This window comes from Sciurus carolinensis, chromosome 14 (assembly GCF_902686445.1).
Source record: "Sciurus carolinensis chromosome 14, mSciCar1.2, whole genome shotgun sequence".
Lineage (NCBI taxonomy): Eukaryota > Metazoa > Chordata > Mammalia > Rodentia > Sciuridae > Sciurus > Sciurus carolinensis.
In genome coordinates, this window is record NC_062226.1 from 69401348 (window position 1) to 69417816 (window position 16469).

The 16469-nt window shown below is 39.4% G+C and overlaps 1 protein-coding gene across 1 annotated transcript in view; it reads right to left on the bottom strand.

Moving 5' to 3' along the window:
- Nucleotides 1-8345, bottom strand: part of Dock8 (dedicator of cytokinesis 8) — a 218614-nt gene extending 210269 nt beyond the window's left edge. The window contains exon 1 of the mRNA XM_047524520.1: nt 7965-8345. Coding sequence (XP_047380476.1) covers nt 7965-8017 — 53 coding nt within the window. The 5' untranslated portion in view covers nt 8018-8345. The remainder of the gene's footprint in view (nt 1-7964) is intronic.
- Between the last annotated feature and the right edge of the window lie 8124 nt (nt 8346-16469).

Below are 16469 nucleotides of genomic sequence, written 5' to 3' on the forward strand. Positions count from 1 at the left end.
CACTTAATCACAGAGTCAACATTCCCAGCTATTTTATTTTTTATTTTGAGACTGAGTCTCACTAAGTTGCTTGAAGCCTTGCTAAGTTGCTGAGACTGGCTTTGAACTTGTGATCCTCCTGCCTCAGTCTCCCAAGTTGTTATTTTATTTTAAAGAACCAGGGTTTACACACTCAAAAGAGAAGTAGTCTGGACTACATTGTTATACAAAATAAAAAGCTCAGTTCAAAGTCTGGTAACTAGAGTTTACAACAGAATCAAGATAGAATTAAGTTGTTGGAAAAATTTTGGATCTTTATCATTAACCCACCTATTTAAGGAATGGGGCAGAAAGAGAGAAAGCTGGAAGTATTTGATCACCATCTTTTGTCGAGTGTAAGACAAAGAAAAAAGGAGAACTGTATGACTGTTTTCACCACTACAGAATGACTTCAGAGGTCACTCAGTAACCTAGGAGAGAAGCTAAACAGGAAGAGGTTAGAAACATTTAAGGGAAGGGGTCATCATGATTGGTAAATAAAGATTTGAAAGAGGGCTGGGGTTGTGGCTCAGTGGTAGAGCGATTGTCTAGCACTGGGTTCAATTCTCAGCAACGCATATAAATAAATAAATAAAATAAAGATCCATCGACATTTAAAAAATATTTTAAAAAAGATTTGAAAGAATGACAAAATTCCTTAGGGGTGTGAATGCAGGGAAAGTAGCCTTCTTAGGGCCACTGGTGGGAGTATAAATAGGTATAACTTTTCTGGGAGCTAATTTGGCAATCAAAAGATTGAAAAATGTTTCTCTCCTTTAACCAAAGTATTCCATTATTAGAAATGTGTCCGGAAGTATTTGCACTAGCACAGAAAGATGTATGGCTATGACTGCCCCATCAAGCTCTCTGCATTATTGTGAAAAACTGGAACCTATTTTAATGCCTGATAATAGAGCATTAATACAGTAAATGACTGTACCGCTATCTAAATTATAATGTGGATCTATATGATTGGCATGGAGAGTTGTTTATGGTTTTTAAGTTAAAAAACAGATTATAAGGTAGTTTGTACAACATGATCTCATTTTTATGAAATTGAAAAGACATATATCCAAATATTAACAGATGATAATTCATGGATGGTAGAAAGGTGAGTAATTTTTGTTTTTCTTTTTTGCTTACCATACTTTTCTATTTGATGATGAACATGGATGAAAAAAAATAAAGGGCTATAAAAAATCTGGCTCTGTGAATGCTGTTTCTGCTTTTGTTTGTGTTTGTACTTCCAGAGCCTAGCTCATCACTTGGAACATAATAATCCTAAATAGATGGAATGAGTGAATGAATGAATGAATGAATGAATAAATGATCAGAGTCATTTGATCAAAATGCAGTGGGACACCGTGGACTGTTTTATATTCCAGGATGACTTTAGCAATTTGTTTGATTTCACCAGGACCCCAGCATACAAATGTGTTCATAAGTACTTTCAGAGATGCCATCCTGGTTTTGTTCCATGTACCCTGTGTGTCAATATAACAAACCATACTACTGATGTGCAAACTCCAGAAGCACAGGAACCACACTTAACTACACTCATTAACATCATTTGTTTACCTACAGCCCAGAGAGCCTTTCTGGCTACTGACAGGTAATAAATTAGATTGCAGGTTTCTGGGAACAAAGATAGCACATTACCATCACTTTAACCCATTATTTGTCCAAAACATTAATAAGTGCCTAGCTGATTGCCACAAAAAGTCCCAAGTGCTTCTGATTCTCAGTGTTTCCCAGCAAGAAGTCTAGTATTGTCACGTCTCTGCTTTGTTAAAGAGAACGGAAAGTTTAGGTGTTTTTGACATCATCCCATTGACCTTCTAGTTCTGTGTGGGGAACTGAGACAGGAGACCTGGTCCCCTGAGCTCTACTCCTCTCCCTTGAGAATCACATATCATCTTTCCACAGGTCCATGAAGAAGTAAACATTAGCTGCACAGACACTCATGAGTTGTTGGGGCTTAAAGAACACCTACTGGAGAAAAGTTCACCTTGGCAGAAGGTTCTTTCAGTACATGTTCTGTAAGCCATCTTTAGAATAGCACTAGATGCGTGAAGTTCCAAAGAGCTTTTCTAGGAATCTGGAAGGAAGTGCTCTTAAACATTAAAGACCAAAGATTCTGAGTTTGATGGCCTGAGAGCCTCTATCAGTCTTTGGTCGAGAACACAGCAGACAAATGAAGTAGTTCCTAAACGCCCCATCACCTGCCTCCGCCAGCCACCAGTGGTGCTAAGAAACAGCACTGTTTGTATTTCAGACACATGGGAAACAGTGTCTGAATACAAACAGCACTGTTTGTATTTTACACATGGGAATCCAAGTATTGTAATGCTTGTATTATCTTTGCAGACAAAAGTAGCAAACACTGCCTAGAGAGGTCTCTACACCTTGTGTTGTTCTGGTCCTTGTGCCAAAATTATGCAGGTTTTTTTTTTTTTCATTTAAATTAACTTTATTTTTAACTGATACATAAAGATATGAAATTGTACATTATTTGGAGGATGCCATGTGATTTTTTTTTTTTTTTTGCACTGGGGATTGAACTCAGTGGCACTTAACCACTGAGCTACATCCATAGTCATTTTTTTGTATTTTATGTAGAGACAGGATCCCACTGAGTTGCTAAGGGCCTCACTAAGTTGCTGAAGCTGGCTTTGAACTTGGGATCCTCCTGCCTCAGCTTTCCAAGCTGATGGGATTACAGGCTCCAGGTCCATGTGATTTTTTATACTTGAATATTATATAATGTGTAAGTCAGGTTAAACATACATGTTTCCTCAAATATTTTTCATTTCTTTATGGTAAAAACTTTCAAAATTCTTTCTTCTAGCTTTTTGAAATGTACAATTTATTATTGTTACCTACAGTCACCCTCCTGTGCAATAGCACATCAGAATTTGGGGTTGTTCCTGAATGCAAGCTTTATGTAACTTTATTCTCTTAGCAGCTTGCTTTATCTTCCATAAAATCACTCTGATAATGACTTATTCCAACAACTTTGTTCCTCTTTTTTAAAAGATGAAACGAAGATATATAAAGTATTTGGCACAATACTAAGTAGGCAATAAATAGTCAATAAGTGTTACTCATTTAAATAAAAAGCGTGTTATAGTGGTTAAGGGAGAGAATTTTGGAGTCAATCTGTCTGCATTGGAATCCCAGGTATGCCCTTAATTAACTATTTGTAACTTTGGACAATTTGTATAACTTTTCTATGCTCAGTTTCTCCATCTGTATAATGAGTATAGTAATTGTTTCTACTTTAGAAGTGAATGAATTATGGTACGTAGAGACAGACTCATATCTGCCACACAGTAGGCATTATAGAAATATAAACCATTGCATTTTATTTCTTTCAATCCTGAATGCCTAAAGGATCATTAATGTTTTTTCTGCACTTGATACATTTGCTCTTTTTTTTTTTTTTTTTGCTGTGCTGGGGATCGAACCCAGGGCCTTGTGCTTGCAAGGCAAGCACTCTACTGACTGAGTTATCTCCCCAGCCCCTACATTTGCTCTTTTTATCTAAGTTCTTATTTTATTAGAGTATTAGATCAAGTTCTACACCTATTCTTTCTGAAAGAAGTCAAGATTTTGTTTAATGAATTTTCATAGTATTAGTAATAATTTATATAATCTATAAAAGCACTAAATTTAAATAAGAACAATGGTAATGAACAAGACTGGATGCTCCTTCAAGGACTGTATGATGACATTTAAAGCATCAGTGCCTAATATCCAGATGCAAATGTTATGAACTGTTTAATTCAGATCTAGTTCTTTTGAACATAAGAAATCAGCGACAATTAAAACTGAAATGAAAACAAGTATGTGATGCTTATGAGAAATTAAATCTCACTCTTTGAACTCAGGAAAATTCAGTGGTGGATCTTTTTCATATAACATCCTGAGCTGTGGGTTCCAGACAAATACTTAACTATAACAAGCTAAACAATTAAACTTGGTGCTCAGAACAATCCTATATGATGATGTCCAACACCTCACCATGTAGAATTTAGTCTTTATAAGAGCAGGAGAGAGCCAGGGCAGATGTGGGGGATGGCTGCCACAGGCATTCACAGGTTCCTCCTTGGTTTTGGCCCTAAGCCTGAACTGGGCAAAGCTGCTTGCAGGAAGCCACAGAATTTAAAAACAGTTGGGGACATTCTTCACAGGCTGTGGTATAGTCTGCTCACTCCCTTTTGAGGTTACTGAGGACAGACAGACTAAGCTCTTTTCAAATACAAATTTTAATATATCAGATTTCAATAGCTCATTAATAGGAAGCATACTAGTTTTACCCTATAAATATTTGTAAAGGATAGTTTATATTATTGTAAGAAGAAAGGTGAAAAATATGAACACATGCTGAAAGTACCAATGGCCATATTTCAGTAGTGTCTTGCCTTTGTTATTTGATCTATTTTAAAGACTAAAAGGTAGGCATGCAAGGGAAAACATTTTCTTTTCCACCTTCAACATTGCAAAACATCACATTGTTAGTTTGTTTACATATAGAGCACTAATCAGAAACAGAACAATTTGCCAAGGCTGCTACTGAAGTGATCAAAAAATTAATCCCCTGATTGCATTTAAAGGGAATTCTTAAGATACATGGATCAAAATAGTATAGGTCCAATTAAGAGAACAGTCTTTGGAACCATTGCAATCCCAGTTCTGCCATTGCTAGTGTGTGACCTGTAACAAATTACATGGCCTACACAACTATATCTCTAAGCTTCATTTTCATCTCCTCTTTGAGACTTCACTTGAATCTTATAGTTTTCTGGGGATTTGATGACATAATCCATTAAGTATATAACAGCATCTGGCACATAGTAAGTGATCAACATGTGGTAAACTTCATAAATACTGGGTATATTCTTATTAATCCACTCCTTTGAACATTCTACCATAATTCCAGCATAATTCTTCCACCCCCTAAAAAAGTGCTTCAAAAGGGAAAGTAGAAATCTAAGAATAGAAATATGCAATCCATATTCTTGCCTGAGGATTAGTGAACACTTTATATTAGCTTCAACTTGAGAGGGCTCTTCTTGGTCATATTCCATCACACATCTGTCCCACTGAGTGTGTCTGGGGTGTTGGCACAGGGATGGAAAGAATATGAGAGAGAACACTAGCCCCAGGAAAGCTCCAATGGGTCACGGGTGTCTCCATGCCCAGTCCACACTAGTCTCTACTTGGAGAGAGTGCCAACTTCAGCTCTCCTTCCTACCTTTCCTCTTAGGCTCTCAAAAATGATGATTCTAGAATCAGGAAAATGCAAATTTAAACAACACTGAGATTTTATCTTGCTCCCGTTAGAATGGCAACCCTCAAGAACACAAATAATAATAAATGTCAGAGAGAACATGGGGGAAAAAGAACACTTAAACACTATTGGTGGGAGTGTAAATTAGTACAACCACTATGGAAATCAGTAAGGTTCCCTGAGACTATGAATAGAACTACCACACAGCCCAGCTATATTTATCCTCAGGAGGTAAAGTCAGCATTCTGTAGCAATATATGCATACCCATGTTTACAGCAGCACAATTAACAATAACCAAATTACAAAACCAGACAAAGTTGTCCATCAAGAGATAAATAGATAAGAAAATGTGGCATATGTACACAATATAGTTTTATCCAGCCATAAAGGAGAATGAAATTGTATCGTTTGCAGGAAATAGATAGAACTTGAAAGCATTATGTTAAGTGAAATAAGCCAAACTCAGAAAGTAAAGGATTATGTTTTTTTCTCATATGTGGAAGCTGGAGAGAAAAAAGGGGGAAAAAGAGGGGTCTCATGAAAATAGAAGGAAGACCAGTAGAGTAAAGGAAGAGACCAAGGGGAGGGAGAAGAGAAAGGAAAGGGGAAATACTGGGGAACAAAAGTGACCAAATTATGTTGTTCTATTGTGTGCATGTACAAATGTGTAACAATGAATCCCACTATTATGTATAATTATAATGCACCAATGAAAATGATGCTGCTAGAGATGATGATGACAACATTGAACCTGATGGTAACATTGACATTGATAGTTAATGTTTATTTAATATTTATTTTAAGCAAGGCACTGTAAGCACTTTGTATTTATTATTTCACTTAATCCTCCCAACAGTCATAAGAGGCAGATACTCTGATTATCCCCATTTGACATATAAAGAAATCAAAGTTTGAGAGGTTAAATAACAGACCTGATGTCACACAGTTTATAATAGACAGCCCCTTTGCAAGCTGATCTGATTCCAGCCAGGCCTTTATTCCTAAACCTTGGGTTATATCAACCTACGACCTCTTATAAAATTGCCTAGAAGTTTAATCTGGGTCCTGGCTGCACCCAGCAAATTGACCCCACCCAACCTCACAGTCTTGATCATCTTTCTACCCAAGTCACACTTCTTGCCCTAAAATTCATGGGCCAAGGTACAGAGAAGCAGCTACGTGCAAGTGGTATACCCATCAATGACTTTGGTTTGATTTCTCCCGATTCCCCCAAATGAATTGCCCCTCCTGGCACACAACAACCATGACACCTAATGCAGAAAAAAAAATCCCATAAAAAAATCCCTGATATAGTTAATGCCTTCAGACTAATAGCTTTTGGCCTTTATTATTAATATACAGTCCATATTAAAAAATAAATGTTTTTCCAGAGGAAGAAATAGTAAGGCAAAACAAATGTTTTTCACTCACAGCTACCCAGCAGGTGGAAACAAATAAAGCTCTAATAAAGCTCAATATACCTTTTGGAAGTCCTTACCGCTTCCTTATTCTGGACTTCAGATTTCTGGTGACTCAAACTTCATACACTAGCAACACAAAGACAAATTTTACTATGGAACCAGCCCCTAGAGGCTCAACTAAAAGAGTGAAAAATCCTAGAAGTGGAAGAGCAGAAGAAAAATCAGTTGACACTTCAGGACAAGTTTCTTATTATCTTTTAACTAGATGGTCTAAATTTCTCAGGCAAACATGTCCCCAAATTGCTTGTCAGCAGTTTTCAGTGGAGGAAAAACTGCAGTTAAAGCACCTTTGCTGAGAACTTTGGGCAGTAAATGTGCTTGCATTTAGTTTGTGCAGTTTTGATTTTGGACTGGAGGATGAGTAGGGTTCCCCGTGTCCAGAGTTCTTTGCCAGAGTGCTAGAAATCTAAAAAATTCAGCTACGGGTCACTCCTTTTTGCTTAGTTAAATGAAGAACTTTTAAAATTACTTTTTCCACTTCATGGTTCCTTTAGACCAGGGAATAAAAATAGCGATGTCATCAGGTGCCAAACTTTATGGAAAAAGAAAACGAAAAGGGAAAGAGCCCTACCCAGGACAACAGGAGTCTTCAAGCAACTGCTTCAAAAGCGATGTCATCAGGTGCCAAACTTTATGGAAAAAGAAAACGAAAAGGGAAAGAGCCCTACCCAGGACAACAGGAGTCTTCAAGCAACTGCTTCAAAGCAAAACTCTCACTTTAGCCACTTTGCTTCTTTTCCCTTCTCAGAACTGCCTGAAAGGAAGGAGCAATTTATTAGAAGCTCGGTGGCTAGCCCAACACGGCGGACTCGGCGCCCATCACACTCTGCCCGCGGGGCCACCTGTCAGAACCCCAAATGGCGCGAGAGAGGCGGGGTCGGGAAGAGGAAGAAAGAAGTTGCTCTGAGAAGGGACACAGGTGGCTGAGGACGACCGGGAGGATTGACATTCTAGGGTAGGACGTGGCTGAGCCCAGCTCTCTGGCTCTCGCGCGGCCAGCCACTCCAAGGGCAAAAGCCTTGGGACTCGGGGCCGCCGCGCCGCCAGGCTCAGGCGCGCCCCGCTGCGGATTCGCAAGGACTTTGCTCGCTTCCAGTACCGGGAGGTAAGAAGCGCTCTGGCACCTGGGGAGGGACGGTCCTCATCCACTGCACTGCCCAGCGAGTCTTACCTGTTGATCTTGAGCGCAAAAGCGCGGCGCTCTGCGCTTGGTAGCGTGGCCATGGCCAGTCGGAGGCTCGGCGGCCTCTAGGGTCTTGGGATACCGAGAGTGGAGACCCGGCGCGCCGCAGAGCTGCTGCAGCGCATGCCGAGTCGGACGCGAGCCTCATCTGTCAGTCCGGGAGGGAAACTTCCGCATTTCCACCTTCGCTGAAATCACCCCGGGGGAGGGCCCAACCTCAGAGCTGAGGCGGCCAGTCCAGCCACCGCCGCCAGGCGCAGCCACCCGCCCGGCTTGGCACGCAGGAGCGGCGGGAGACCAGGGCGTGGACACCACGCGGAACGGCCCTCCGGATACTCAGACCGACGCGCGCTCTTCCCAGAGGCCTGACCTCAGGCAGAGAGGAGTGCGGGCTGGTGACTCGGCCACCACGGAGCGCAGGCCGGAAACTCCATCTGCCCGGAGCTGCGAAGCTGCCAGGGAAGTGGGCAAGCGGGGGGAGCCCGTGCCTTCCTCCTGCCGCAGAAAGTTGGAGAGGTCGGGAACCAACGCTGGGACTCTTCAGGATAGACCTTATTAAGAGTGGACACCATTCCTTGGAGAAGGCAGTTTAAAAAAAAAAAAGAGTTGGTGTAATCTCTTAGGAAAGTAATCAGCTTTTGCAAGCCATAGCTCATCATTCTTCCTGGGGCACTTTAAATGAATACAAGGCGTAAATATTATGAGTCATAAAAACTTTTTTTTTTTTACACTCTGGGGTAATTTTTTTCCTCTGGGGAAACCTAACACTCAGCATCCATATGATTCGGGATTACCGTGCATCCCTGTTTATTTTGGTTTCAGACTGAAATACCTTTTAAGAAACCCAGCCTTGAACTCAAGGAAGACATCAGAAAGTCCCAATGACCAAAGGGGGAAAGCCAGTGCTTGCTTCAAGTTGCTGGTTTAATTCTAGTAGTACTATACTACTATACTAGTGCACTCTCTATTTGTCCACTTGCTCTTGAAAAATAGTAAAGCAATACATTTTTTGTTCAAAACTGCACAGTCCAGATAGGATAGTCCCAAGCCATAATTAACTACTGACTGCTTGAAACTATGGTTAATTTGAATTGATATAGACTGGAAAATAAATACAGATTAGATTTTGGAGATAGTAAGGAAAAATAATGCAAAATATGTTGTTAATGATTCATGAGTTGATCACATGTCAGAATGGTACTTTGAACACATCATATTAAGTAAATAAAATGCATATTATTAAAAGTAATTTTACCTGTTTTCCCCTTTGTACAATGTGGCTTGCATTAAATATATATTGTATAATCACGTAATATGGCTCCCATTTGTGGCCCACATTATTTTCCTATTGGTCAGTGCTGATCCAACACAATCTAATTTGCAACCTGATACTAAAATGTCAGTGACCTGGATGTTGTTACTTCTGTGTTTGGATTCCACTGTCTTAATAATTTTCAGAACTTAAGTAACTCCCCTTCCCCCATATTAATGCCTTCAAATATATAAGACAAAATTCATAAGTATAACATTACATAAAATGCAAAAAAAGAAAAGAAAGTTTTTGAGGGTAATTTGTTTCTAACTTTCAAAATTCTCCAAAGTATATTTGCTACACTATATTTATGAACAAACATTTGGATAAGAAAGCATTTGAAAGAGTAATTCTGTAAATACATCTTCAATCTAGGAACAAATGAATATTTCACTGAAAACATAACTAGAGTTTTTGGTTCAATGTGTACTAAGTCAGCCTTTCAGGTGGGCTTCCTGAAATTTCTGAATGTTTATGATGCACTTTCATGTAGAGCAAAAATATGCTGGTTTCCACACAAACACAAATAAAACCTAATGAGAACATGTCAATTTTTCATAATTCTCAATGAAGGAAACATTTTGGATGGGTAAAGGGAATCATAAAAATCTTCCCTCTTACCTCCCATGTGTTCCGCTTAATGTAGTATTTGGTACCTAACTGTAGAGGTTAGACCAGTATCATTATCCTCCTCACTCTCAATTCCCTGATGCTTAGAAATGACTCCAAATTTCCTTAAGAGTTGTTTAACAAATCACCATGAATGTGTTACCATTAGTTTAATCAAATGCCTATTTTCAAGCTTTATTTGTTCTTGGACACATTCCCAGATCACTGGTAAACTTAAAAAAGAGCCATCCAAGTGCCTTTCTCCCTCATTCTCACTATCTCTTTAGTTCCATAGTTGGGTGACTATCCTCACAGCCTCCGTCCAAAGTGAACTCTGGAAATCCTCCCTTCATACCCAAAGGCCTCTCTTGGCCTTCCTCTTTGTCTTTGTCTTTATGTCATTCAATTTTGCTTTTCATCTTTATAAAATTCCTCCCTTGACTTCTAGGACAGATCATATATCAATCATTCTAAATTCGACTCTAGTTTTCCCAGTGCCTTGTTACCTCCCCCCAAAGCCAACCTCTTTCTTTACATCACACCTTACCTATTTTATAACAAGCAACTCCTGTAACCCAAGATCACACACAGTATAGCAAGAGCCATCTCCCGTCTACAGTTTTGCCTATCCCTCAGATAGTTCCACCTAAACATCTTCAGATTCCACACATACAAAATGAAAACTCTCCATCTCCCCCACCCAACTGGGAGTTAGCTAGTCCTCTATAATCACCCATTTCTGTAGGTGACACTGCTTTCCTATTTCCCAGGTTTTAAAACTTTGGAGTCACCTAGTGGGGAAAAGCAGGAAATCTGGACTGTGGCTTCAGTTTTTGACTAATCGTGTGATCCACGGTGAGTCACAGCCTCTTTGGATCAGAGTCCTCAGACTTGGAATGATTCCATCTACATGCCTCTCTCTGAACTTTGTGAATATGTCAGCTTTAACTTCATCCTCTCTGTTTACTCTTTAGACCTAATCACTTCCCAAGGCCTGTCATTTACTCTTTTTGTTTTGGTACTAGGGATTGAACCCAGGGGTACTTTACCACTGAACTACCTCCCCAGCCTTTTATTTTTTATTTTGGGACTGGGTCTTACTAAGTTGCTGAGGCTGGTCTCAGCTTGTGATCCTCCTGCCTCAGCCTCCAGAATTGTTGGAATTAAAAACCTGTGCCACTGTGCCTGGGCCTGTCATTGAAGCTATAGATGTCACTCCTTTATAAATATCACTGTTCTCATTGCTTCTATTCTGGTCCATAAAGTCACATCTGGATAACAAAAATAAGATTTTAAATGGTTTCCCTGCTGCTGCCTCACCTTATTCTAAATGAATCTAACTCTGCTGCTGGATTAAGTTCACTAAAGCACTTGTTTCATCATGCTTCTCCCTGTTTTGTGGTTTCCTGTAGCCTCTTCACATACTGGATGATAGGCCTACACCATGGAGCCCACTCTGTCCCTTACGCTTCTGTTGGAGCAAGGCATATCTCACTTTTCCCTCGAAGGTGTGTTACTCTCTGTCTAGGGCCATCTCTGCTTATGTTATTCACCCTGCTGTCCTCAGCCTACATCACCTCTCTCCATCCTTCAAAGTTTGAGTCAACCTCTACCTAAGGAAGTGTTTTTTTTATTTTTCAAGTTTGACAGCACCCTTCAATTAGTGTAGATCATCAATAATAAATAGAGACTAGTGGAAAGCAAGCTCCCTGAGGGTAGGACCATAAAGAATATCTTTGTCTTGTATTCATGTGCTTGAATATCCCCTCCCTTCTTCCAAAAATCACTCAAGACCTCCTCAGATTTTCTTTCAATGTCACATTCTGTAACCATGTGTTTAATATCCACATGCCCCATTCCTTTCTCCTGATGCTTCCTAACTCATTTTCCCTTTTAACATTGTTTCTCTTCATAGCCCTTATCATGATCAGTATTTATCTACTTTTTTTTTTCATGCTTCTAGCACGTAAGTTCCATGAATGCAGAGGTTTTTGTTTGGCTTGTTGCTCTATCTCTAGTTCCTAGAACAAGGCTTGGCATGTAGCAGGTGCTCAATAAACATTTATTGAATAAATTGATGAATAACTGATTCAATATAGAATGCAGACATGCAATAATTCTTTGTTGAAATGAAATTGAGTGGAAGTATCCAAATTTCAGGCATCTTTCAGAAGTGAGATCTTTTCATTTTATTCTCTTGGTAATTTAGTTGTGGCTTTTAATGGCTATCTTTGTGTTTATTTCTTGGGCTCTGAAATCAAACCAGCATGTAGGATTATTACTAGCAAGAACATATCTTCATTGTCATCTTATACTTGGGAGAAGAATCAGAAAGATTTGTGTACTGCTATTTAAAACCAGTCAGAGTTTAGATATTAGAATTTGGACTTCCTAATTTTCTCCAAGTCATTCCTTGTCTTGTCATGAGAAATCTGTAAATATAAAAAGAATAGAGATTACTCAGAGCGACCGCTCCTGAACACCTGGGGGGCTGCCCGGAGGAGGAGGAGGAGCGCCGCGGGTCACTTGGACTCGGGAGTGACTGCACCAGGGCTACGGGCGGTTGTTGGGAGGAGGAAGTGCTCAGTGAGTTGCTTGGACTCCTAGCGACCGCACCGGAACACCGGGCAGCTGCCCAGAGGAAGAGGCGTGCGGTGGGTCGCTGGGACTCAGAGCGACTATATGGAGCTCCAGGTGGCTGCTCAGAGGAGGGGCCGCATAGCCAGGCGATTAGGTGCAGAGCAGGGTCCCAGGACCTAGGAGGCTTCTTGGTGGAAGAGCCGCACACAGACACGCTTAGGGGTGGAGCGAAGGTTCCAGGACTGCGGGCAGCTTCTCTGAGGAGGGGTAGCCTAAGGAGACTCGTCTGCGAAGGATGAGGCTCCCAGGCCCAGGAGGTAGGTCCAGGCCCCTGGGAACGTTGCAGAGGAAGGCAACCCGGCCCAGGCGGTAGTTGTAGATTGAGGGGAACCTCTAGGAGGGGAACTGACCAGCGAGACCTCCCCACTGGGTGATTCTTCCCCGCCGGGTGAGATTTTCCCACAACGACAGTAAAACTGGAGACGCAGGCCCAAACAGGCCTTGCCTCAGCCCGCAGCCTAGTTCCCCTTTGGTTGACCATTGGTCAACAAGTGGAGGCACCTCTGCCCACTAGCAGGGAATATACCCCACCTGAAGGCCACCACCCCTAGAGAGGCAGCTTCCTTGTGGAGCACCGCACTATCAACTTCCTCCAAGACTTCAGGCTACTGAAGGATAAGAGGGGATATACTAGCAATCTTCAGGGACATTATAAGTCGATAGAGGAAATCTGCAATATCTTAATGACCCACTGATTCCTGAACAATATGAGAAAACAAGGGAAGAAAATGCCCCAAACAAATCTAGATGTCACATCAATAAAATCCAACGACAGCATGGCAGAAGAAATGATAGAAAGGGAGTTCAGAATGTTCATAATTAAAATGATCAGGGAAGCAAATGATGACATGAAAGAGCAAATGCAGGCACTGAATTATGAGATGAAAGAGCAAATGCAGGCATTGAATGATTGCACCAATTGACAGTTAAAAGAGCAAATACAGGAAGCAGAAGATCATTTCAATAAAGAGTTAGAGATATTGGAAAAAAAACCAAACAGAAATCCTTGAAATGAAGGAAACAATAAACCAAATTAAGAATTCCACAGAAAGCATAACCAATAGGATACAACACCTGGAAGACAGAATCTCAGACATTGAAGACAAAATATTTAACCTTGAAAATAAAGTTGAACAACAGAGAAGATGGTAAAAAATCATGAACAGAATCTCCAAGAACTATGGGATATCATGAAAAGGCCAAATTTGAGAATTATTGGGATTGAGGAAGGCTTAGAGAAACAAACCAAAGGAATGAACAATCTATTCAATGAAATAATATCAGAAAATTTCCCAAATCTGAAGAATGAAATGGAAAATCAAGTTCAAGAGGCTTATAGGAATCCAAATACACAAAATTACAACAGACCCACACCAAGGCTATTATAATGAAAATACCTAACATACAAAATAAAGACAGAATTTTAAAGGCTGTGAGAGAAAAGAACCAAATTACATTCAGGGGGAAACCAATACGGATATCAGCAGATTTTTCAATCCAGACCCTAAAAGCTAAAAGGGCCTGGAACAACATCTTTCAAACCCTGAAAGAAAATGGATGCCAACCAAGAATCTTATACCCAGCAAAACTTACCTTCAAATTTGACGATGAAATAAAATCCTTCCATGATAAACAAAAACTAAAAGAATTTACAAAAAGAAAGCCAGCATTACAGAACATTCTCAGCAAAATATTCCATGAGGAAGAGATGAAAAACAAAGAAGCAAATCAGCAAAGGGAGGAATTATCCTAAAGGAATTGTTAAATAAAGGAGGAACCAAGTTGTGTCAAAAAAATAAATAAATAAATAAAATTTAAAAAATGAACCAAATGACCGGGAATAAAAATCATATCTCAATAATAACCCTGAATGTTAATGGCCTGAACTCATCAATCAAAGGACATAGACTGGTAGATTGGATTAAAAAGAAAGATCCAACAATATGTTGCCTGCAAGAGACTCACCTCATAGAAAGAGATACCCATAGACTAAAGGTGAAAGGATGGGGAAAAACATACCATGCACATGGACTCAGCACAAAAGCTGGGGTATCCATCCTCATTTCAGATAATGTGGACTTCAAGCCAAAGTTAGTAAAAGGGATAAAGAAGGACATTTCATACTGCTTAAGGAAAGCATAAATCAGCAAGACATAACAATCATGAACATCTATGCCCCAAACAGTGGCTCATCCATGTATGTCAAACAAATCCTTCTCAATTTCAGAAACCAAATAGACCATAACACAATAATCCTAGGTGATTTTAACACGCCTTTCTCACCACTGGACAGATCTTCCAAACAAAAATTGAACAAAGAAACCATAGATCTGAATAACACAATCAATAATTTAGACTTAACAGACATTTATAGAATATACCATCCAACCAAGAGCGAATACACTTTCTTCTCAGCAGCACATGGATTCTTCTCTAAAATAGACTATATATTATGCCACAAAGCTAATGTTAGCAAATACAAGAAGATAGAGACACTACCTTGTATTCTATCAGATCATAATGGATTGAAATTAGAAATAAATGAAAGAGTAAAAAACAGAAACTACTCCAACACCTGGAGATTAAACAATATGCTATTATATGATGAATGGATAACAGAAGATATTAGGAAGGAAATTAAAAAATTCTTAGAGGTAAATGAGAACAAAGAAACATCATATCAAAATCTCTGGGACACTATGAAAGCAGTACTTAGAGGAAGATTTATTTCATGGAGTACATTCAATAAAAGAAGTAAAACTCAACAAATAGACGACCTAACACTACAGCTCAAAGCCCTAGAAAAAGAACAGACCAAAACCAAAAGTAGTAGAAGACAGGAAATAGTTAAACTTAGAGCTGAAATCAACGAAATTGAAACAAAAGAAACAATACAAAAAATTGACAAAATAAATAGTTGGTTCTTCGAAAAAATAAACAAAATTGATAAACCTTTAGCCACACTAACAAAGAGAAGATGAGAGAAAACGCAAATCACTAAAATTCGGAATGAATAAGGAAATATCACAACAGACACGACTGAAATACAAAACATAATTAGAAGCTATTTTCAAAATCTATACTCCAACAAAATAGAAAATTTCGAAGACATCAACAGGTTTCTAGAGACATATGAATTGCCTAAACTGAACGAGGAGGACACACACAATTTAAATAGACCAATTTCAAGTAATGAAACAGAAGAAGTCATCAAAAGCCTACCAACAAAGAAAAGTCCAGGACCTGATGGGTTCTCAGCTGAGTTCTACAAAACCTTTAAAGAAGAGCTCATTCCAATATTTCTCAAAGTATTCCATAAAATAGAAGAGGAGGGAACCCTCCCAAACTCATTCTATGAAGTCAATATTACCCTGATACCTAAACCAGACAGAGACTCATCGAGGAAAGAAAATTTCAGACCAATATCCTTAATGAACATCGACGCAAAAATTCTCAACAAAATTTTAGCAAATCGCATACAAAAACATATTAAAAAGATAGTGCACCATGATCAAGTGGGTTTCATCCTAGGGATGCAAGGTTGGTTCAACATCAGGAAATCAATAAATGTAATGCACCATATCAATAGACTTAAAGTCAAGAATCACATGATTATTTCAATAAATGCAGAAAAAGCATTTGATAAAATACAGCACCCCTTCATGCTCAAAACACTAGAAAAAATAGGGATAGTGGGAACATTCCTTAACATTGTAAAGGCCATCTATGCTAAGCCCATGGCTAATATCATTCTAAATGGTGAAAAACTGAAAGCATTCCCCCTAAAAACTGGAACAAGGCAGGGATGCCCTCTTTCACCACTTCTATTCAATATCGTCCTTGAAACTCTAGCCAGAGCAATTAGACAGACCAAAGAAATTAAAGGGATACGAATAGGAAAAGAAGAACTCAAACTATCCCTATTTGCTGAT